The 25,065-nt window shown below is 44.9% G+C and overlaps 1 protein-coding gene across 3 annotated transcripts in view; it reads left to right on the forward strand.

The window, feature by feature from the left end:
- Positions 1-664: 664 nt before the first annotated feature.
- Auts2 (activator of transcription and developmental regulator AUTS2) overlaps positions 665-25,065 on the forward strand; it is a 1,095,788-nt gene continuing 1,071,387 nt past the window's right edge. For all 3 annotated transcript variants that reach the window (XM_075977650.1, XM_075977670.1, XM_075977660.1), the window contains exon 1: positions 665-2,366. In XM_075977650.1, the coding sequence (XP_075833765.1) occupies positions 2,058-2,366 (309 nt within the window). In that variant the 5' untranslated portion in view covers positions 665-2,057. The remainder of the gene's footprint in view (positions 2,367-25,065) is intronic.

Below are 25,065 nucleotides of genomic sequence, written 5' to 3' on the forward strand. Positions count from 1 at the left end.
CTCCGTGCGTTTGGCGGGATGTCGGGGCAGCTTCCATGCCCTCGAACTTCAACTCCACACCGGCCCGTGACCGACCCTTCCACAAATACCCCACAGCCTCTGGAGACCCCTTCCGCCCCCAAGTGCGCAGGCCCGGCCGCCCCAGCGCGCATGCCCTGGGCTCGTGGAGCGGTGGCCAGCCCCTCAGCCTTTTTGCTTTCTCCACACTCTACAACTAGGGGAGGGGGCGGGTCACGTGATCCAGCCGGGCCTGAGGCGCGCGGGAGGAAGGGGGACGGGAACGCGCACGGGAGACAGAGTGAGGCGCGAGGGGGAGGGGCAGTCCTCGGGAGCGCGCAGCTAGTGGTGCATGAGTGGAAGGGGCGGTCCTCGGGAGCGCGCCCGGGGGGGTGAGGCGTGAGAGGTTCCCGGGAGCCCGCGAAGGGGAAGGGGCGGCCCTCGGGAGCGCGCCGAGTGAGGTGCGAGTGGAGGGGGGTTAGCCCTCGGGAGCGCGTGGAGAGCCAGGAGGGCGGTCCTCGGGAGCGCGCGCAGAGCGAGGCGCGAAGAGGGCGGTCTTCCAGAGCGCTCGAGCTGGAGCGCGCGTGCAGGAGAGAGAGGGGGAGAGAGCGAGCGAGAGACCGCAAGCGGGCGGGCGCGGGGCTGGGCCGAGGCGGGCGGCGGCGGTGGGCCGGCCGGAGGGGGAGGAGCGGGCGCTGTGTGAGCAAGGCGGGCGGAGGATGAGGCCGTGCCCGGGCTCTGGCTGCAGCCGCCCAGGGACACGCCGTGCACCCTCGGGCTCGGGGCTCTGGCGTCGGCGGCTGTGGCAGCGTTAGCTGCGAGCGAGTGAGCGAGCGGCATCTCCCAGCGCTTCTTCCTCAGGCGGGGCGACGCGAAGAAGAGGCAGCGGCGGCGGCGGCACCACACCGGTGTATCTCGGGTTGGAGACTGCTCTTTGCTTTCCTCATTGACTGACTCACCCCCCTCCTTTATAATTTTTTTTTGGAGGAAGGGTGACCTCTGGAACTGGGGGTTGGGGGGAAACCTACAATTTGTGTGTGTGTGTGTGTGCGTGCGTGCATGTGTATGTGAGGAGGGGGTCGGTGGCACGCGCCAGGCTTTGCAATTCTTCTCTTCTTTCATCTTTTTCTCCTCCTCCCCACCTCGAAGACCGAAAAAAAAGGGCAAGGAAAAAAATCCCACAACTGCTCTAGCGTCCTCCTCCTTCCCTTCCTCCTTTTCCCCCGGCAACCTCTGTCTCCGCTCGTGATTGCATGGTTATGCTCCCCTCTCTGGGGGGTCTCGCCCCTGTCTGCTCGCTCCCCAGCCCTGGCTTCCCTTGGATACATTTCTTAAAAAAAGAATTGGGAGCCCGGGAGTGAGTTTTTCTGCGAGGCGTGTGTGTGAGAGGAGGAGGTGTGGGGTGTTTTCCTGCACGAGGGGGCGGGTGAAGTTCATTGCCACCCACCCCTCACTTCACCGTGACCTTTTCGGACCTCGGGGTTTCTTTCTTTTTTTAAATTGGGGGTAGGGGTCTCTAGAGAAAGCGAGAAGCAAGGCGATTTCGGTGGTGGGGAGAGAGCATGGCCGCGGGGAGGGCTTCCCCAGTCTCTTGATCAAAGCATTCCGCTATTCTGATTTATTGCCTGCTTGGTGAGTTATTTTTTTCCCCCCTTTCCTCTGTAAAGGAGACCTGTGTGTTCAGCCATTACTTTGCTCGGCTCTGTTCGCAGGCATCTCCGACCCTCGGTGCAGAGGGGAGCCCCACACTTCGCCCTCTCGCTTCCCAGTCCCTCCCTCCCCGTCTCCCCGCCCCTTCCCCCTTTTTTCTTTCTTTTTTCCCCCTGCCCTCCCTTCTTGTTCTTCTTCTTCAGCTTTTTTTTTTTATTCCTCCCAGCCTCCTTCTCCCCCGCGCCCTTCCTCGCGGCTGGAGGGAAAAGCCCGTGCAGGAGGAGGAAGGGCTCGGTGTCAATTTTTTTCTTCTTGGGGTGTGTGTGTGTGTGTGTGTGTGTGGCCGCGGCCCGAGCCTGTGGCGCGCGGGTAGGCAAACGGGGAAGATCCCCGGCGCGGTTAAAAGAACCATGGATGGCCCGACGCGGGGACATGGACTCCGGAAAAAGCGGAGGTCGCGATCACAGCGAGACCGGGAGAGACGCTCCCGGGCCGGGTTAGGAACCGGTGCGGCGGGCGGTGGAGGAACCGGCCGGACCCGGGCTCCCTCGCTGGCTTCATCGTCGGGCTCCGACAAGGAAGACAATGGAAAGCCCCCATCCTCCGCCCCGTCCCGGCCCAGACCCCCGCGGAGGAAGCGCAGAGAGTCCACCTCAGCCGAAGAGGACATCATTGATGGATTTGCCATGACCAGCTTTGTTACTTTTGAAGCGCTGGAGGTAAGGGGGGACCCCCTTTCCCGTTCACCCCATGGTTTCCTTTTATGCATGACACCCCCCACTCGGCTGCACCCCGGTTTTCTTGCCTCCCCCGCCGCGCTCGAAGCTGTCTGTCTCGGCCGAGGTCTTATTGTTGGGTGTGGGGTTGTGTGTGGGGGAAGCTGGGGGCAGATAGGCAGCAAGGAGGGAATTGCCAAGCGGTGTGCCTGGTCTGGTCTTAGACTGGTTTCGTTCTTGTCCAGCTTGCCTTTCCCTTGCGCCCCCTTCTGCACCCCCACCTCCCTCCACAGCAGATGGGTGGAAAGAAAGGGGTTCGGGCATCACAACAATGCGCCCCCCTTCTTCACGGATGGCTCTGCCCCCACTCCTTTCCTCCTCATCTCCCTCCCCAATCATGGCTTCTTGGCTGGTGGAAGTCTCTGCTTGGGTTTGGGGCGCCTGTGGACGGTTCTCTGTGTGCTTTCTCCAGAGCCATATGTTCCCATGCTTGTGTGTGTGTGTGTGTGTGTGTGTGTGTGCGCGCGCGCGTGTGTGTGTGAGGCTGTCTAGTATATGCCTTTTCTGGATGTCCTGGGCACCAGAGGCTGATAGGGTTTTGTGGCTTTTCTGCACCCCCTCCCCTTTTTTGGTGAAGCTGGGTAAGGGGGCGTTTTCTCCTTGTTGGGAGAAAGGAGGGAGGAGGGGAGAAGAGGAAAGGATGGAATATCTTTCTGTATTTTGCATGGGGCTTTCTTGCAGAAAGGGTTAATGACAATATTATCCACACACATACATTTGCGTGTGGTGTGTTGCTGTGTGTCTGTGTGTCTGTGTGTGTGTGTACATGAGCAATTTAGTTGAAGGACAGAAGAAGGTACACCAGGGAGGACTGGTAGGAAGCAGGAATAAAATCCTAGCTGACTGCTGGAGGGCTTGTCACCAATTGTCCCTCTGCTTTTTTTTTGTATGTGCCCCCCCCCAAGTGATTTGCTTTGTGTATGTGTTTGTGTGTCTTTCTTTATTCCTTAGGCACCTGCAGGCAGCCTTGATTTTTCAAATGCACATTTTCCTGTCTGCTAAGAGGCTCCTGGGGTGTGTGTGTTTGTGTATTTGTTGGATGGAAGGAGTGGAGGGAGCCCGTCCAGGGATCACAGAAAACTGTGCCTGGGAAAATCTGCTTTGGTGCTAGGACTGGTCATTGGTTTTTATAAATTTAACTGCTTTCTTTCCCCTCTGTCTCCCTTTCCCCACCCTCAAGACACACAATCACACACAGGAGGTTTTGAGATTCTGCTGGGTTGGTCCAGCACACAACCAAGATAGAAGTTGGTTTCTAGCCTTTCATTGCACCTGACATAATGGTTTGAGGAAACTTTTCGCTTCCCTTTATTTATTTATTTTCGGGCTGTTATTGTGGTATTGTTTCAGAGGGGCCAAAGCAAGCCTTGTTAATGAGAGCTTGGCTCTTGCATGCACTGACTAAAGATTCAGGTTGTTGGTTCTAGAGATGTGTTTGGATTTCAAGTTTGAGTATTTTTAAAAATACGGTGGTCTTCCTGTCAGTGTTGTTCACTTCCATAAAGTGCTTGTGGCTGGGGTGACGGTGGCGAGTAGTGGCCAGTGGCTCCTGGATGGGGAGGAAGGAAGGGACAGGGATGACAGTGGTATTGGTGGTGACCAGAGATTTTGATGCTGGTACATGAGTTAATCGTTGGTTTTAGAGTTGGTCATCTCTGGGCTTCTAAGTGTTGCGTGTCACCATTGAGGATGATTATAACATTGAGGTTTTTATAACTTTGCAAAGGTGGATGGGTACTGCAGTGTGACCTCTTTCTTGTTTTAAAATGGGAATTGAAATGGCATCATGTATCCTAAGAGAATGCTGCCTGGATTTTGGCACAGCAAGGCTGCCTGTGGTTGCTGAAGGAAAGAACTTGTAAAAGCTGCTTAGAAGTGGTTCTGCTCTCTGGGTAGTTGCCATGCCCTGCTGGGTGGCCCCCTCTTAGCCAGCAAGAGGGGACCCCTGTCTGCTCATCATCATTGTTGAGGGCCAGGCGGAGATGGAAGTAAGTTATGCATTTGTTTTGTGTTTGAAGTAACTGTTGGACTTTATCTTTTGACAGAAAAATGTGCCTGTTCCCGGTTTTTTAAGCTTTAAAATATTTAAAGGAGACCAAGTTCAAAATGTACCTTGAATACCATTTCTTTCTGTGCTGCAATTGACGTCTCAACTACTTCTCTAGACGTAAAACCTAGGTTAATTTGGTTAGCCGAATGCTATGATACTCTCATATTTACCATAAAATCACATACGTAGCGGTGCATTGGTATAAAGGGTCTAACTTTTTAAAAAATATACTTTAAATTCCTATGAGAAAGTAGACAGGACAGTAGAACTCGAGTGCATTCAACACCCCGGTTCGACAACTGGCATTTCACATCTGCTGCTTCTGTAGTTCACTGAGCTCCCTCTCACCTTGCAGACCTGCTGTGATGGCACCTGTGAATAATTCTGTATGAAGCTCTGGCGTATAAATGATTCAGATGGCTTAAGAAATCCCCACAGCACCATTGTCTCTCCTCAGTCAATTAACAGTTCTCTAGTATTATATATTCTGGTCGGTCACATTTTCAGAGGCTCAATTCTGTCTTTTTAGAAAACATGTTAATAAACCTGTTAAAACCATGCAGTGACAGATAAAAGTCACCATATTTGCCTTTTTTGGTGGAGGTTGGGGGTGGGTAAGTGTGTCTGTGTATTGGCTGTTAGCACTCTGTGTCCACATCGGTCAGTCAGAACCCAAACTCGTCATGACTGCTAGAGTCTCTGATGCCCACTACACTAAACTTGCAAGGTTTCCTGAACTATCACCAAGAAGGGTGAAGGCTTAGGAGGGAAGTGGGCAGTTGAACTATGAACTTGGATAGAGATGTGTGCTAGGAGTGTGTAAGTGCTAAGAATGATCACAGATACCAAGAGTTACTCTGATCACATGCTTGTGTTTATAAATGAGAAAAATCTTTGCCATGAATCGTCAAGGTGGCTCTTGGTATGATGTTATGATAAAGAAGCCAGAGATACTGGCTTGGACGGTCAGGCTTACAATTTGGAACACCAGTTTAGAGCCATTTCAGGCAGACGGTAGATCACATACTACTTAGCTTGTGCACTGAAACACTGACTCCCAGATTTTGTCCTTAGTAACTTCTTGGTGGCTCGCTCCTTCCTTCCTTCCTTCCCTCCCTCCCTCCCTCCCTCCCTCCCTCCCTCCCTCCCTCCTTCCCTCCCTCCTTCCTTCCTTCCTTCCTTCCTTCCTTCCTTCCTTCCTTCCTTCCTTCCTTCCTTCCTTCCTTCCATGAAGAAGCTCCTGATAATGGACTATTTGGATATGAATACTTCCAGACCAGCTATGGCTTTACAGACACTAGATGAAAAGTAATAAGCCTAATGGCAGCCTGTAATTTTATGCTTATTCTTTGAAATGGTTAGATTTTTATTTAAGAAGATGGAAGCTCAGAGGGCAGCTTGGCATCTCCCACATGTTATAAGCCGCGAAACTGGCTGAGGTAGTTGCATATTCTGCAGGGACACTTGTCTTGAGTAATTGTGCCCTGAAGTTCAAGTGTGTGATTACAAAGAGTCTCATGATAGAAGATAAGAGGGTAGGTGAGGAGGCTAAAGTTGAGCGGTGTGTTCTCATTACACAGTTAAGGAGCAGAAGTACCATTTAGAAACAGTATTGCATGTTTGGGTACTCTTTGGGTGTTAAGATGAGGGCAAATAACCCCTAAATGTGTTTGTTTCAGTTTTGGGGGGTGGGCAGGATCTTGCTCTGTATGTAGCACAGGCTGGCTTTGCAGACTCAGTAAAATTTTCCTGCTCCAGCCTCCAGAATGCTGGGTTATAGGCACGTGTTACCCCACTTGGCATTTCTCTCTCTCTCTCTCTCTCTCTCTCTCTCTCTCTCTCTCTCTCTCTCTCTCTCTTTTTAACAGAGTGGCTTCTAGGAATCAAAGTATAAATGGGAAATGCTGGCAGCCTGGTACTAACAGCATGCACTGGTGTATCAGCTATGGTGCTTTTCAGAATTGTGTAGGTTTCTGTTAGGAAGCCATGGGTATCCTGGCTGTAAATTTAACTTTACAAATCAGTTATTTCTCATCCTATACCTCTTTGTAGCTTGGGTGTTTCTTTTGGTACAGCTGACCAGAGGGAAAGAAAGATGACCCTGGTAGACTTACACAGACAAGAGCTCTGCTGGTGCTGCAGTGTTCTGAAGAAAAGGGAGGGCTCATTTCTGGTGTGCAGAGGGTCACATCCAGGCTTTCCTCTGACCCTCGCTTCCTGGTTCTGCCTCAGGGCTCACCCAAGTGTCAGTAGTCTTCTAAGTCTGTTAGATGGAATTTGACAGACTTATCTGTTAGGTCTAGTAGGCGCTAGTAACTTATTTTCAAAATTTAATTTATTAAGTTTATCATGTTCTTTGTGCCACTCAGCAGATATTTATGGAGTGCTTAATATGGACAAGGCAGTAGTAGCATGAGTAGCCTACAGTGTTTATAACGTCTTGAAGAAGGATGCAATTTAGCTGATAACTTACATCTGACACTTGCAAAATAATTTTGAAACAGGTACTTGAATAATATTAACTAAAGACTTTTAGAGAGAAGATAGGGAGAAAAGTTGAAGTGTTCAAAAGGTATTGTGTGTGTGCGCGTGTGTGTGTGTGCGCGTGCGTGTGTGTGTGCGTGCGTGTGTGTGTGTGTGTTGAGGCATGTTCTCATGCACTCTAGGCGGGCTTCAAACTTACAGGGTAGTGGAGAATGACCTTGAACTTCTGATATTCTTGCTTTCACCTTCAGAGTGCTGGGGAAATAGCTTTGTACCTCAACTCCTAGATGGCTGTGCTGAGGATTGAACCCAGGGCTTTGTGTATACTGTTTACTAATTGAACTCCATTCCCAGTCCTTGAGAAGTCCTCCTGGAAAAGATGGGTCCTAGAAGGGTTTAGTGATTGGTAGATGAGGCAAGGGGAGAGCTTTCTAAAGGATTATTGAAGGCGACACAGGGGAAGACCATTAAGAAGACACTGAGTGATTAAGATGAGGGGCCGCTGAGGAAGGCTGATAGGAACGTGTACAATAGTAGTGAAGTTCTTGTTAGGGACCAGGAGACCCACCAGCCATACTTAGCCTTTCTAAATAGTTGTCTGTGCCTCCTTGGGAAGCCACCTTCTAAAAGTGTCCTTACCCTCCCTTCTCTGTTAATGGAGAGATGGAGACTAGCTCATAGTGAATTTCTCAGGCTGGAAAGGAACAGAGCTTTTTCCAGGTTTCTCATAGGTTGTGTTTGAGACTGAAGCAGGATGATCTGCTTTCAAATATGTTTTAGCACCACTTGTTCTTGTAGAATTAAAAGTCTCTATTATATGAGTGTGAATTTGGATTATGGAGGAGGAGATAGTGACTTATCTCCTAAATCTCTCTGGCCACAGTGCTCTGCAGTTGTCAGCATTGTATCCATAAGCCAGTCTGGAAAATGGCTTAAGGTCTCAAAGAACCCATTCCAGATCTTGGAGTTTGGTGATTTCTGAGGGTAGGATGATGGGGGTGATGGTAGAAGTCAGGAATGGCAGGTGAGGGAGAGATATTAAGAGAGATGTTCCTTTCTTTTTCTGATCCCTTTTCTGCCTCATGTCAGCTGTTTCCCTGATTTTTTTCTCAACCCACCAAGAGGTGAGCATTGGTGAATGGTTCTCATTAAAGACTCTTTCTCAGCGTGACAGCTGCTTGATTCCCAGGCCAGCGAGTTGCCCTCCAGCCAGTATGTTTTATCTCCTTGTGGTCCCTTCTAAGAAGTTTCATGTATTGCTGCTTTTTAGTCACCTGGAAAAGAAGGCTGGGATGAGAAGGGAATTTGACACTGGTGTTAAAACAAGGGTTTGGGATTAGCTGGCTTGCTAAAGCGCACAGAGTGGTAATTCAGAGGGTCGGAGCATCTCTCGTTCTGTGGGCGTGAATTGCAGTCTTCCTTGCTTTTTTTCACTTTCTGCCTTGTGAAGTTTGGCTGTGAGATTGCTGAGTGAAAGAGGTCACGTCCCAGCATTTCAGTTCTGAACAGTGTACATAACTCCGTGATCTGAGGACTTTCTGAGTGATGGAAAAAAGGAAGAGCGTGAATTGCATGTGTGTAAATGAACATAAGCTTATTTTTAAAAATTGTATTTGCTGAACTCTGTATTTCACTCTTTCGAGGCAAATCTTCACTGGAGGGGGCTTTGTGTGAGGTGAATTGGAAGGATGGTTCTCTCTGATTCTTGTTAGTTGTGGAGATTAACTGCTGTAGCCATTTTGGGCAAGATACAAATGATTCAGTAGACTTAAAAATGTGGGCCATGAAGTTAGTGATAGGTTCTGAGAGCTGTGTTCTTTTGACACCTAGTTGGACAAAGGTTGAACAGTGGAGTTTGGGGGCAGAGTGAGTAACTCAGTGGTAAAATACTTGCTTAGCATGTGCAAGGCTCTGGGTTCAGTCTCCCAGCATTGCACCAAACAAATGAAAACAAAGCATTTGATTTAGGGAGTTCAAAACAAACCCTGAGTAGTTTGTTGTGAAGATTCTGGGACTCTTATATATAAAACTTTTTTTTTCTTACACTGTTGAAAATAAACAGTGATTATTTAGTTTGAGAGAACGTTGTTAAGATTAGAAGGTACTCACACACAGAAAACGACTGTTGGGAATAGATCGTGTAATAATCTGGGTCCCAAGGACTGTGTGTGATTTGGAAGTCCTCTGATGAGAAGGTCGACAGCTCTTCCTGATGAAAGCTGCACTTCCTAATGAAAGGTTCATGTGTGTGTGTGTGTGTGTACAGGTACATATGGGTGTGCATAGCTGCTGAGGGTGAATTTCCATCATTTTACCCTGTCCTGATTGTGTATATTTACAATACACTAAGTGTAGTTTCACTGTATTGAAGTGAAGAAGTAACATCTTTTTAACACTTCCCTTGCACTCCAGGCTTGGGGTTACACCCAGTACGCTATAGATTTAGGAAAACCACTTGGTAAAAGGATAGCGGTCTCTTATTTGATGGCAACATGAAAAACTCAAGTAGATTCAAAACTGTGGAACTCAGAAAGAAGACTGAAGAAGTTAGTTAGGTAAAAATCAAGCCCAGGGGACCTAAAAACACAGTTTGGGAGATACTGTTAGCGAGGGCAGAAGCACTTCTAATACATCATCTCGAACTTTGTCATGAATGTAGGTCTTGTGTCGGTGCACCCAGTCCCTCTAGAAGTGGGGACTTAGAAGAATTTATGAGGGACGCTCTTAAGTGTGTCCTCTTTCCCCTTCTGAATTATTTCTTCTCATCATTTAAATCCCCCTGCAGAACAAGGGGTTGTTTCTTGTTTTTTCTTTTCTCTGTATCAGCCAGTAAGCACCATTGCAGGGTCACAAAGAGTAGGTTGGTCCCCTTACCCCATTGCTTTTATTAGCTGCAGGTGGGAATGAGTGTTTTTATATCATGCTTCAGCTTTTTCTTACTTAGGAAGGGTTCTGTGTCAGTGCAGGCTTCTATGTCCTCTTTAAGTCTCCAATTCCATGTACTTTTAAGGGGACCTGGAACTTGAACTCATGTGAAATGCTTATTTCTTTCACACGCTGATTTCAGGGTCCCCTTGCATTACCCACCACCCACCCACTCTCTACCTCCCTGCTTCCTGCTTCCTCAGCGAAATAGAGTCATCAAAAGTAGGAATGCAGATGATAAAATGGAAAGTGTCTGGGAGTTGTGACTGAAATGTCAAAACCTTAGCATTCCTACGTTTTGTTATTTGAGCATTGACCGTCTGAGGTGCTCTGGTGTTATTAACTGTGGGTTAGAGAGTGCCTGTGCTGTTCTAGTTTATACTTGTGATCTTAGCTCAAATCAAACTAATACATACAAAATATTTATTAACTTATTTATTTTGTTTTTTTTTCAAGACAGGGTTTCGCTGATAAATATTTCTCTAATACTTACTGTCATTCTGCTTGTTCTTGAACCTCATAGTAGCATATGTTCTTGGTATCAGGACTTTGGTAAAACCTGGGCGCAGTAAGAATTAGAGCCACAGAGGAGAAGGAGGAAGTTTATCATGTTCATGAGTGACAGTAACGGCTAATAAGGGTGAGGATTAAGTTTCGTCCACAGAGCTTCTTTCTAAAAGGACTGTGTAGTAGGTAGTAACTGGGCCACCACCTACAAACAGAGACTGTGACCCTTGGTTGTGCAGCCGAGATCTGATACTTCCAACTGCAGCTAAACTCTGAATCCTAAAATAAACCATTGCTAGGGTCAAGTTGTAGTGATAAGTGGGAAATGTCATTTTCCTTGTTGTCCCTACACTTACCCTTTGGAGCCAGAAAGCAACCCTTATTTTTGGTATTTGTAGTTTCTGAGGGTTGTGATATTTTAGAACGTAAAGGGCCTTAATAGAAATCACCCAGTACTGTAGCTATCCCTCAGTTGTTATGCTGAAAAAAAAGTTTATTTCTCTTTCTCTTTTCCCTTCTGTGTTTCTCTTGTTCCTTCTTCCTCCCTCCCTTCTCCTCCCATCTTGTTTTTCCAGAGACAGGATCTCACTTTGTGGCCCCAGCAAGTCTTTAACTCCTCATGTAGACCGAGTTAGCCTCAAACTCGCGGAGATTCACTTGCCTCTGTCTCCCAAGGCTGGGATACCACACCTGATACCCCTCCACCCTGCTTTTAGTGTCTTTGCCACTGTTGGCTAAAGGTTATTAATTTAATGAACCACTTCCCATAGTTAAAAATGACGGGGGAAAACACACACACACACAAACACAAAAAGAACACTCATTTCTTCTGTAGTTGACAAGAATTTGGTGATTGTGTATGTAAATTCTTTACTTCTTGATTTAGTGTTCTCTGCAGTTACTTTAGAAAATTAGAGCTCAATCTTTAGGAGGAATTATCCTAAAATTAGGGCCTAACCTTGTCCTGAGTAGCCTTTGGATCCATTTCACGCCACATCTGGAGGCTGTGCTCCTGAAGAACATTGGTGTTTTTTGCACAGACCATGTTCCTAGCGGTAAAGTTCTTTCTGCCCCTCATTTTTTTTTTTTTTTTTTTTTTGCAAATGGAACCGGCTCTCAAGGATTAACTGATCTGTTCCAGATCACACTGGGAGTTAAAGGTCCCAGCTGTTCCTCAATGAAACTAGGAGACTATTTTCCCTTATTCTTGGTGAGTGCAAGGATTGGGAATAAGGGAAGAAAGTTCTGTTTTTTAAGTCAGAGCCTCAGTAGCCCCCAACTGGCCTAGACATTTCTGTGTAGTGTAGGATGACTTTGAACTCCTGAACCTCTTGCCTCTACTTTGAGTTCTGGCATTACAGGTGTGCACTACTAACCCTAGTTTATGTGCTGAACCTCGGGCTTTGTGCATGGTAGGGAAACAGTCCGCCAACTGAGGTATATCCATATCCATAAGAACGCTTTCAAAAACAAAAATCAGTAGGAACACCCATGGAACATCCTATGTTTTTCCTTAATAATATTTTGTTTGTTACTTAATTTCAAGGACCTTTAAAAACATTCTTCCCCCATCCCACATGCTCCCACAGTAGTATATTACCTTGAAATTTATTGCCTCGTTTTATAGGTGTGTTTAAAAAAAAAAAGAACCCTTTCCCACTCTCCTGTAATGAAAGTATTAAGAAAAAACAAAACTATTACAGCGATACCATGAGGCTTCTCATTCTGGAATGTCCAGCGGAAAGATAATTTCTTGGGTATAAGATGTTGTGGCCTACTTTAACATCTTTAATTTTTTTTTTGAGTGGGGCTTAATTTATTTTCTTCAGACTCTAACCTGGGGAAATTTAGAGCAGTTCCGTTAACCCTGGTAGCAGAATATATGCAACAGAACTTTGGAATGTATTTGAGATGAAGATTCAGACTTTCTTCTGAAGAACTCAAAATACAAGATTCACGTGATGTGGTGGCTAAGGCGTCTAGTCTGTTTATTGCTGAAGGAGGAAATTTATAACAACTGTTTGTCATGTGTGTATGTTTATAACCATTCATATAATGAAAAGAAGTTTTCACGGGATTGTAATAACATATCAAGATGGATGTAATTAAAACAGAAGCAGATTGACACCCTGAATTAAATGCAAACCAGAATCCAGCATACCTGTGCTTTGCGCCGTTCTTATTTGCTGCAGGGGCAGTCAGCCAGATATGCAAATAAAAAGACATTGATGAATCTCTCTGGGTGTGTATGTGGTTGCAGAGAGCCCAACTATTTTATTAATCTTTTACCAAGCATTGTTTAGATTTGCAGCAATGATGGAATGTATTAATTTGGCAGACCAAATAGCCTAGGACCAGAATGTAGGAAATAATAAGAGGAAGACATGATTGATAGGTTGTCCCATAAATAACACATGCGACTGATAAAGGGGCCGAGTAATCTTTAGATCTGTGCTTAATGTCATTAATGGAGTTGTTAAACCAGGATGTTTGAGTTTGAACTTCAATCAGAGAGGCCTTGCCTCCCATTTAAAATGCAGACCTATCTCTAGTTATGCTCCCCGGACTGATCTGTTGACAAAATTGGTATAAATCGAATTTTTGTAAATTGGATCAGATGTCAGGGGGAATCTTGCTGTGAAAAATGAGTCCTTTTTACCAAGCATAGTGTTCCGTCTCTCTGCAGGGAAACTGGGGTTTTCGTAGTCACGTGTTCTAGTTTTATTTTGTTGTCGCGATGAAACACCCTGTCCAAAAACAACTTAGGGGGACCGGAGAGATGGCTCAGCTGTTAAAGGCTAGGCTCACAACCAAAATGTCAAAGAGCAACTCAGAGGGAACGATTGACTTAGCTTACAATTCCAGGTTATGGTCTATCATTAGGGAAGTCACAGTGGCGTGGATTTCAGTGATCTGGGCATACCACATCTACAGTTGAGAGCAGAGAGAAACAAATGCACACATGCATGCTTGCATTCGGCTAGCTTTCTTTACTCTTACCGACTCAGGACTCCTAGCCTAGGCAGTGATGTTTCCCACATTCAAGGTGAATGAATCTTCCTACAGTCCATCCTGATTTAGTAATTCCTCAAGATCCAGGAGGAAAATGTTATTCTCAGGTGATTCTTGGTGGTAGCAAGATGATAGTTAAAAACTAACCCCGGGGAACTGAAAAGAGATGGCTCAGTGGTTAAGAGTGATTGCTGTTCTTGCCAGAATCTGAGTTCAGTTCCCAGTACTCACGTTGTACAGCTCATAACTGCCCGTGACTGCAGCTCCAGGGGACAGGACACCTGTGGTCTCTGAAAGCACCTGTGCACACACACATACCCAGACACATACACACAATTAAAAACGATAAAAACAAATCTCTAAAAACAACAATAACTAACCGTCGCACCATGTTTCGTGCATGGCTTTCCCTGGGTCGTACCTCTTCATGTGTTCCTGCACCCCTAGAAGGAAGTGGTTGCGAGAGTTTCATTTTTCTGTCCAGGTTTCATACCTCACTTGGTGTTGGTGCTTCCAGCAGTAATTGATGGTGATTAGAATAAGCCCTTGTCATTCAGATCTCAGAGCTTGGTTTCCAAGTGCACGCTAAGGAGGACTTGTGGCTATGAATATGGAATATGATTTCCATATCTGTTCCATTGGGGAGTCCAGGCATGTCATAACCACTTCAGAGTCATGATTGTACAGAGACACCCTAGCTGTAATTTTTCTATATGACAGTTCAGTCTTAAAATTGTAAGGATGCCAAAAGCAGGGCTGTCTGGTTACTAGGAAAGTCGAGGACATCTGTAATGCCTTGTTAAACGGGAGGAAAATGCTCTAATCAAAAACGCCTAATTATGCGCTCTCAACTGAAGGAAATATCCTTTACTAAATTTTTGGAATTTGTGTAAATGGAAGAAGCTGACCTCTAGATGAACAGTCTATTTTAATTTACTCTATTAAAAAAATTGCCCCTAACTGTGGTGACATAAGGGTTTCATTTTATCAATTTGCTTTTACACTGTGTGTCAAAAAGAAAAAAAAAAAAAAGGAAGGTATTTTCAGAAATTGTCTATACCAGCATGAAGTTCTTGTTTTTCTTCTCCCTCTCACTCCCAGAGCATAGGAGGCCCCCAGAGGGGGTTTTTATTTCCAGATGTGCGCCTCAGAGGATATGTGCTGGCTGAGAGCTACCTAGGGGAGGGAGCAGATGATAATTGCCTCTGAGAGGCTAGGGGATAATTCAGCCTGAGTGCTGGGAGGTGAGATTTCACACCTGAATGTTGAAACCTGCTCAGTCAGAGAGTTGTGTTGTTTAATTTAAAAGGTTTCATTAGCCTGACACTGAAATGGACCAGATTGTTCTAGGTGAGCTCTAGAGCAAAGAAAATAATGGTTTTAAGATACTGAAGTATATTGTGTTTCCGTGGTTGAAAGTTGTCTTACCTAATACCTGAGAGTATCAAAAGCCATCTCCCCACTTGGATGTATGTCTCCCTTGACCACTAATTTGATAATTTAAATTTTGGGTGTATTGGTGTATGTAAAGTGAATGCACACGTGTGTGCGTGCGTGTGAGCACGTGCACATGCCTTATGTGCATATAGATGCTAGAGAAAGGTGTTGGGTGTCCTGCTTTACCACTCTTTGTCTTGTCCATTCCTTTGAGACAGGGTCTCTTTCTCGGTTACCCCGGAGTTAGGCTGGGAGTCAGCAAGCTGCAGAAATACCACAATACTGGAGTAGATGTGTCTGTGGTCACCTCAGGTGCTGGGGATTTGAACTCAGGTCTTCATGCTTTTACAACAAGTGCTCTGCCCACTGGGATATTTCCCGAGGTTCCTTGACCACTTAAAGTTTGTTTTTGGAAATGCTGCTTTCCATCTTGAGTCATTCTAACTTCAAAATGTAACCCATCTTTTAAAAGTTCTTAACATTACCTTTATATACTCCCCCAGTGTGTGTGTGTGTGTGTCCGTGTCCATGCTTGAATGTGCACACAGAGGTCCAGAAGACAAATTTCAGGAGTCAGTTCTCTCTTTCCACCATGCACATCCTGGAGATGGGATTCAGGTCATCAGGCTGTGATTCATTTAACTGAAATGGTACCTGTGTTCAGAATCACAGATGATAATAATAATGTCATTAGTGGCACTGTATTCCTGATAATCTGAAGATTGGGACATGGATTAAGTCAGAGAGGTTTATTTACTTGTTTAGCTTTGGTAACCTTTATTTCACCTTTCTGAAATGCTGTTCTAATGGACTGAGATCTTGGGGCCTAGTCTAAAGGAATTTTTGAAGTATTAAGTATTAATATTAAGTATTAAGCATACAAGATATGCTTTGTGTTTTCTTTGGGAGCCAGTGGGAAGTTCGAGTGCTACTACTTTTTCCTGTTCTGTGTGCTGTAACGACTTACTTACTGGGGGGAGTCTCTCGGGAAAGAAGAGCCAGCATTTTCTCCGCGTATTTCTAATGTATTGTCTCATTTCCCTATGTTCTCTGTTGTTAGCCCCTGCATTCTCCCTGCATACATCCCTTAAGAGGTTTTTTTTTTTTAAGCTCTTAAAATTGTTGCTCTCTCCACTCGGTAATCCATGTAAAGTAGGCATTCAGTCGACGCTTATGTACTGTTGACCTATTTCTTAAAACAACGAAACCTTGAAAAGGCATGTTTGAAAAGGGAGCTTCTGTAGCGCCTGCTCCGTGCCAGGCATTGTGTTGGCAGTTTCACATTCACTGTGCCCTAGGACCACGCTGTGGACAAAGGAATGAAGGCTGGTTTACAGTTGATGGAGGTCGTCAGCTCATCCAAGACCAAGGACGGCAGCAGTTTATGGCAGACTCGAAGGGCTGGGCTCCTCACTCTTTTACACTTCTTTTAAAAATATGGACTCGTTTTGTGAGAGCCTCAGTGGGTCTCTGGTAGAGACCACGTTTGTTCCTCTTGCTGTTGATGAAAACTATCCTTGGTTATAAAGGATTTTCTATGTTTAATAGTAGTATTCAGGGCTGGGCAAGAACCATATACCTAATTGTTTGGGAAGTTGTTTTCTTTCTGACTTCCTGTCTGTCTTCCTGTCTTTCTTATGACCGCCAGCCCCACCCCATTTGTGAACTAAAGATGGAATCCAGGGCACCGGCTGTATGCTGGGAAAACACTGGATCACTGAGCATCTTCTATTTTCTTTTTAAACGCTGACGCTTATGGGCTCGGGAGAAATCTCACTTGATAGAGTGCTTGGCTGGCATTCAGAAGACCCTGGCTTGGATCCACATTACATTGGTGTGATTGTATACACTGTAAACGAAGTGCTACGGAGGTGGACACAGGGAGTTGAAGTACAGTGTCAACCTCAGCCACATAGCAAGTTCAAGACCAGCCTGGGATACGTGAGATTCTGTGTCAAACAAACCAAAGCAACACAACAGCAAAATACAGAATCTTAGAGTAATTGCTTCATATAGTTTGCTTGTGGTCTAGTTGGTGATGTTATTCCCTCTCTGCCTTATTAATTGTTTTTTGTGCTTTAAAACTGGCCTTAAATAACATTAGCAGATTGGGAAGGAATTGGTAGCCTGTCCGATGTTTCTGTGAATATAAACTTATTTTACTAACAGAGGCCTATGTTTTATTATTATTATTATTATTTTTGCATGCTTTTAAACTACTGTAGGAAGGGGCACTTACTTCTCTTGGGAAGATAGTCCACAATAAAAGAGATCTTATTACTGGTGCTAGGTTTTATTTTATTTTATTTATTTATTTTTAAACTACAGGCACTCTATTCTTCCCTCATGAAAGACCATACTAAATAGCTCTTTGCTTTTCTTGATATCTATTTCTGGAAGATACCTGGTGACAGAGTCCATTATTCCCTTGCTATTGTTTCCTTTCATTATTCCAAGCACATTTTCAAATTGTTCTCTCTCCACCCAGTTGAGGTTTGTTTATACTACAAAGAGTATGCTAATGACTCTGGCTGTTAGATTGATTTTAATGGAAATCCCAACTGCATATAAAGTACTGTACATTATTGAGAATCTCCATCCTCAGCTCCCCTGGGCTAGGGTGCCCTTCTATCTAGTTCCTGTTCTAAGACTGAAGCATTCATACCTGGCTAATGACCATCAGGTTGGGGACAGGTTAGTAGAAAGATATCCTGACCTCGTTATTCTCATGGGGCCTGACTTTTCAGAAGAGTATTTTTCTCTTTGATGAGAAGAAGCTGTTTGCTCCATCGTGTTTCCAGATGGGCTGTTTTAACCCCCTCTCTCTAGCTACCTCAGTACACAGTTATTCCTTTTCACGTCTAAAATGGGGAAACAGTGGAATTACTTGTTTAGACAGTATAATTGCAGGGGATACCTCAGCCAGCCCACACACTTTGACTCTCAAAATCTGTTATAATAGGAGCCACACCTTTAGGTCCAGGGTTTCGAGGTGATTTCATACCCTTTGATTTTACGTATGTGCAAACCACAAATTCTGAGTCACCTTACAGTTTGGTTCAGATCTAAGACTTGTAGAGACTGTGAATTCATTCTTTTGCTTCTCCTTGTGCCTTTCTGAGACTCTTTTGGGGATGTGTCCAATTAAGGAAACCGTGAGGATGGGCAGCAGAGATGGGTGTCTGTCTTGGGTAGTGGGTATTCTCCAATTACAGATGTACATTACTGTTACACTGTGTGGATTTCCACATCTGCCACCCATATTTCAGATGCACATTTATTTCATTTAGTATGTCATACCTGGGATTAGGAACACAGAGAAATATGTCCACTTGTCCTGACTGGAAATTATGTTGTTGAAACACAGCCCATATGGCCATTGTAAAATGGTTACTACCGCATATAATTGCCTTCCTAACGATGTGCTTTGTCGTTACCTCCATTTTCCAAGAAGTGCCCCTGTAGCATGCTGACAGCCACAGCATCATTAGGAAACATGGCATGCAAAAACACTCAGTCGTCTTTAGTTTAAGGATTAGATTACATGTCAGAGGATAGGTCACCATGCTTTGTAACCATGACTCTTACTTGGATCAGCTTACTGGTAGACTGGGTGGCAGATTTGTAAAGGCTCTGTTTCCTTGTTTTCTGAATATATTTTACGGCTTTGTTGCCGTTATGAGAAGGTTGGTGTCTCAGGAGTATTATCTCCACATGTTCGTGTCTTGTGTAGAGTTGTTTTTTTCTGGAATACTCCCTCAACCTCTGTTCTCCTGAATGTGAACACAAACTGTGAACACACAAAGAATGTGAACACAAAGATCAGTATCGGGGTGATTTCATTTGGGGTCATTTACATGAGAGGGGAAAGAGAAAAGGGGGTTAGGGAGGGAGGGAAAGAGTCTCTAACGAGTAAAATAAGAAGCCCATGCTGTACCTGCTGTATGTCATCCCTGTGTGTTGCTTAGCTCCACGTGGGTCCCGACTAGCTCTTCCGTATTAAAAAGGAGTGAGTCTCTAGAGGGTGTGGAAAGGATCACTACATGGGTCATCCTTTACCTTCCACCTTGTTTGAGCCCCAGTCTTTTTGTTGTGTATCTGCTGTGTACTTCAGGGTAGTTGGCCTACAGCCTCTATGATTGTCCTTCCATCTCCTGGTAGTCATGCTGGGATTATAGATACATGCACTGTGTCACTGTGCCTTCAGCTTCTAAATGGGATCGGGGGTCCAAACTCAGGTTCTGAAGCTTCTGTGGCAAGGGCTTTCTGTCAAGCCATCCCGCTAGTCTTCAAGAATGAGTTCTTTCTAGCATGGAGAGGATCAGTGTCAGATCCTAGAAAGACGGCTGTGAGGTAGGCCATAAGATAAAGGTGTACCAAGTCTGTCTTGGGTATCTTAGAGATGCAGCAGTTGTGGGATATGGTCTGCTTCCAGTTTTCAGGGTCTGCTTGGGAGCTGCCAAGTCAGTAAGAGGAAGACTAACAGAAAGGAGTCTTTCATCAAATCTAGTGTTTGCCTCTGGAGTCTGACATTAATAATGGTTTGTGGGGACATTCTGAGTGGTTTTGGACATTGAAGATCATCTTGAAGTGGTTTTAGCTGTGTGGTATCCCTCAGTTTACCAGAAGAACCCTGTTTTCATAATTAGGGTGAGAATCTTTGGAAGGAAGGAAAAGTTATCTGGATTCTTTTTGTTGTTGTTGTTGTTGTTATTATTCTTTTTAATTTACTGAAAAAATACAGTGGATGGGTATTTTGCCTGCAGTGTGTCTATGCAGTGTTTGTATACCCAGTGCCAGAAGGCAGAAGAGGGCACTGGATCTCCTAGAACTGGAGATAGAAATGGCTGTGAGCCACCGTGTGTGTCTGCAGGGAATCGAACTCAGGTCCTCTGAAAGAACAGTAAGTGTTCTTACCCATAGAGCCATCTCTGCAGCCCCTAGATTATATCTCCTTTATCCTGAGGGTTTGGTTGCAAGTGTTTTCAGGATACGTTTCTTTCTAAACAAGTTAAGCATGGGGCTCTAGAGCTTGCAAGGACACTTTGGGAATGAGTTGAATTTTATGCTATCGTGAGGATGATACGCAGTTAAGGTTCAGGCTTAGGGAAGATGCTGAGGAAAAAACATTGGTTTCTCTATGAGGTAGAAGCTCCCAATCTACCTGCACAGTCAGTACATTTGAGGGAAAGGAGGGCAGAAAGTGAAAGTCTGTAGGGCTCTCTTCTGGGCAAGGCTATTAGGTTATTTCCATGGGGAAGACTTAATTAGAAGTGAAGCTTTACATCTGTCCCAGCCATCCCCAGCAGTCCAGGGAAATTGGGTACTGATGAATACCTCTGCTACCGTGAATGCCTCAAAGGTGATGTTTTGAGTCAGTCAATCAAACAGATTTTGGAAAGAAAACGGAATGCTGGAGAGAATAAATGAGTGAAAAGTTCTTAAAGCCTTTGGCTTAAATGTAAGAAGTAGATAGCAGTTGATGGAATTTTCTTTCTGGATCTTCATTCATACACGGTGGGTTTTTGTTGTTGTTACGGTTGGTGTATAGGTAGGTGTCTGTGTGTAGGTCAGAGGTCAGTGACTTTCACTGTTACCTAGATAGAATTCAATGTTAGAACCAGACTGGCTAGCCAGTTTTCACTGGGGATCCTCCTCTTTCAGCCTCCCCAGTACTGGGATTATAAGTGAATACTGCCATCCCCGGCTTAATAAAATGTGGTTCTGCATGTTGAACTTATGTTCTCAGATGTGCAAGGCAAGCAAGCACTTTGCCATCTGAACCACTTCCCCAGCCTTGGGCATGGTTCTTGACCAGAGAGGAAAGACAAACTCAACATGTATATATAACTCTTTGTACATGTGGGCTTTTTAAAAAAGACGACAAAATAATAATAGTAAAAACAAGAATATGTTGTTGTTTTATTTGCATTTGAGTTCCTGAAGTAGCTTTTGAATTCAGGATGCAGTAAAAGAGAGGGTGCCAGCCCCTCTTGTTTTCATGATTTAAAGCAAGTGTTCTCAACTTGTGGGTCACTACCCCATAGGGGTTGCATGTCAGAGATTTGCATCTGAATTCATAGCAGTAGCAAAATTACAGTTATGAAGTAGCAAAGAAATAATTTTATGGTGGGGGTCACCGCAACTTGAAGAACTGTCTTAAAGGGTCACAGCATTCGGAAGGCTGAGAACCGCTGATTAAAAGGGATGAACACATTCTGTTTCTCTAGTGTAGGCTTTCCTGGTGGGTGTAGAAATCCGTGAATCCTAAGGGACTGTGTCTGCAGGGGAATAGCATCTAGTACTGAACCAACACCTGAATCAACAGTCTTGGGATTCATGAAAAAGAGGATTACACCAGAATTCATGTCTAGAAATACAAGACCTGTTTTTCCTTTGATCAGAAGGAATAGGAAATGAATGCACTTGGCCATCTTTTCTTTTTGCCCTCGGGCCAGAATAGAGGCACCGATGTTAATTGAGCGCCTGCTGGGGGCCAGGTATCACCATAACTGCTAATGTCAACTCATGCTATCCTCACACTGGATTCATGTTTATAGGGAAAGAGACAGGTCGCAAAGTTTACACCTAACATAAAAAGTGCCCAGCATGTTGCTGGGAGTCCATACATTTCCGCCACAGAACCTGATTTCAATGTTTAAACTGCACAATGGAATTTAAAATGAAGTAAAGCATTAAAGAGTTTTGTTCTGATTAAAACCACCTACCAAGGCTTTAACTACACTCCCTGGGTTTAAAGGTGGTCATACACTTAAGGTTGTTACCTAGAGTATCATGTTCTCTGATAGTTGTGGATGACCTAGTGAGTTGTTGGTAGAGGCAAAGCAGAGCCGCAGAGGCCAGGCTTCCTAATATATAGGCCATTGCTTTCCCACTGGGCTGGACTGCTACCATTTAAAAATATTTCAGACATATAACTGAAGCTTAATTTTTATAAACTTAATTTGTGTCACCTGTACCCTTGTGGATGCACTAGATTAAAATAGCCACATATTGCCTCCTGCCTCTTTTCTGGCCATTAGGAGAAGGTGCTAGAAATTTTGTTTTGATCTATCGAGGTGTCTTTCCAGTCTTCGGTAGGCTTTCTTAAAAGTAGGTGAAAGGTATTTAGGTGAAACAAAGGAGTCACCCTCAGGATTGAATTTTGCATGGGCTCCTAACCGTTCTTTTAATTTTATTTTTATCTTGAACCTCAGTTGGGATACAACTAATTTAAATTAGAAAGACAGTGCCAGCTATTTGCGAACTCCAGTTCCAGTTAGGGACTGTCTATCTAATATTTGAGAAGAGGGAGGGAAGAACTGTCTTCATTTCTGGGGTGTTTTCAGAATCTCCACCATTCTGGCTTTTTTTGTTTTGTTTTTGTTTGTTTTTTTCTTTTGATTCCTTTTGTTGTGACCTCTTTTCTCGGCTAATGTTTTGTTTAAAAACAAGTGCTCTGGTATTCTAAAACAAATTATCCTGGTTTAGCGATTGTGCTCTCAGATAAAAGGCCCCAGGGTAGGGCTCTTTCTGCCTTTGAATCCTAGTTGCCTTGGTCTGCCTGAGAGCAAAATCCAGTTTGCTGCTTTGCTTCCTACCCAGATTAGTGTGGTTATCTCAACCAGCGAATCTGAATCTGAAAGGGGGAGCTGTGGATTGAATTTAACCCTACCTGGGGGCCTCAGTGGGAACTGGGGAGGATTGTGGATTTGAGTTTTGCCTGGGGTTAGAAAGAACCAGCCGCGGTTTCTTACTGAGTTTTGTCACCAGTCTGGAAATCAGAACTCTTCCTCTGTGTGGTAATGAAAACTGGAGCAGGCTTCCAGGCTGTGTTGTGGGAGAGCACATGCTCAGGATTTTGCCAGTGACCCAGAGTCCCATGTGGCCACAGACAAGTAATTTGATTTCACAGTTTCTATTCTTAAATTTGCAGGAGGGGGTTCCTGCAGGAGTTACATAGTGATCATAACTTAGCAGCTTCCTTTTAGGGTAGATGTGATTGTGAGACAAATACCTACTGAAAGCCGTAGCCGGGCACTTTGAATGTGGTGGGGACTACCCTTTCAGCCTTTGAAGCTTCTGTATAACGTTCCCACATAATTTTTCTCCCCATTACCCATTTTGGGCATGGAGAATCTGGATTGGATGGCTTCACACTGTTGCGGCTTACAGGTTTTGCTTTGTGCAGTGATGTTCAAATGCACATGCACATCTGTACCCCAGTCTATTAAATATACAGATGTCCCATTCCAGGGCTTCTCTCACATCAGTCAAACACTCTGTCCCTCTCAAGACTTCTTTGATAGCAAGCTTCTGTACAGAGGAGTCATTGTTTGTTTTGGAATCATTATTGCAGAAAGCAGTTTTGAGTTTCTTAGGGTAATGATAATGGCAGTGGTTTGCAATAATTGCTTTTTGTGTGTGTTCGATGAGCGCGCTTGCCTGTGAGAGCTTGTATAGAGGTTGACTTGGGCTGCCTTCTCTGTTGATTCTCCACTGTATTTTTGGAGACTGGCGGCACACGTATGAGGGTGTGAATTTGTATCTCCAGCACTTAGGTACAGATCCGGGCATAGCTGCATGTGTCTGTATCCCAGAGCTGTGGTGCCTGAGACTGGAGGCCTTTCCTACCTGACAGGTAGCATGTGATAAAGCAGGACACCCCATATTCTCCTCTCTGTTCTTTGCTCATGCTCACACAGGTGCTCCCCCCCTCGAAAAACATTTGGATATTTATTATGCTCCTCAAATTCCCGCTTCCATTCCTTACCTTGCGAGAAACAAGGACCGTATGTAAAAGGCTGATAATACAGTAAAGTACAATAAAGTACAGATGGCAGAAACATTACTTTTTCTGTCCTTGGTTCTTAATCACTCTTCTGAGTGTTGTGAAGTTTTTTATTGTTTGTGTTTTTGCTTCAGTCTTCAATTAGAGCCTGACAGTGACTTGTCTATGAATACTCAGAGCATATATCAAAATTTGGCTCTGTGATTTGTCCTTTTAGAAATCTAATTCACTGAAAATATCCCTGTAATAGTTTTGAGAAATCTGTACAGACAGATAACCAGCCATGGCAGCTATGACTCTATTAAATAAACGAATCTTATCTTTCCTGCCTGGGTAATTTAGTAAACATGTCTGATCAGCCAAGTATCTTTATCTGGTACACGATGAAAGGTAGATTATCGGCTAACAAAAATGAAAGAAAGAGTTTCTCCCTCTTCCCTGTCCATCCGTGAATAATCTCCTTTGTTCTATTCCACTTTGAGCACTTAAAACCAAAGGTAATGGAATTTGCCTGGATTTCCTTCCTAATTTGTTTTTTTCTCCCCCTGACTGAAGAATCATCAGGTTCTCAGGGGAAGAAGTTGCGGCTGTTATTAAATAGCAGGCTTGCTTGTTTGTTTTCTTGGGAGGGGGATGCTTTCTGTAAAGGAATCAGAGCTGCGTGCAGGGAGAGTGCTGGCCACAGCTGCTGGCTGTGGTGACCTGGTACTTGCTGGCAGGCCTGTGACCTCTGTCAGGATTAAGAGCTGTTCCCTTCCATTCTACCCCCATCGCGGTGATGGCCACTTTCACTGAGCAGGTGACGCGACTCCAATCACCCCTGTTCTAAATGGCTTTCTGTCTTTCCAAAAGTACACCAGAGGCTTGTTTTGTTACAGTACATTGATTAAATAAATATTCCTGTGTGCACAAAGGAACGGAAACTGGTTATAGCACTCGGCAGTTAGCTGTCCATTAGTAATAGAGCAGCTACTGCCCGCCTGCCCCCCTCCCCCTTCTCTTCAACGTGAAGGTGCCAGGAGCAGATAAACGGCCTGGCCTCAGCTTTCAGACATGTGTGAGCCAGGGTGTAGCATCATGCTCTTTGCTGTGGTTCTTAGGCTGAGGCAGTGCCCAAGGTGTGGAGATGACAGAAGAGACAGAATTAAGTGTAGATGACTCTTTCTTGCTTTCGGTTTGTCTTTCCCTTCATCTCTTAGCACCGCCAGCTTCTCAACTAATTTGCCTCCCTTATAGGAAACAGGTGCTTCTGACCTTGAAGTGCTGCGTGAGCGGTTAGGTGTGGAGACCACTGCAGCCACACTTCTGTTGTTTGTTTAGAGATTCTGTCGCGTGGCAGTGTCAGGAGAGACACTGACAACTGGGGCAGAAAGACAGGATTTCTAGCCACGCTGTGCTGCATTTTGTTATCCTTCTGTTGGAAGGATTTTTGCAGG

This window comes from Microtus pennsylvanicus, chromosome 1, assembly GCF_037038515.1.
Source record: "Microtus pennsylvanicus isolate mMicPen1 chromosome 1, mMicPen1.hap1, whole genome shotgun sequence".
NCBI classification, from domain to species: Eukaryota; Metazoa; Chordata; class Mammalia; order Rodentia; family Cricetidae; genus Microtus; species Microtus pennsylvanicus.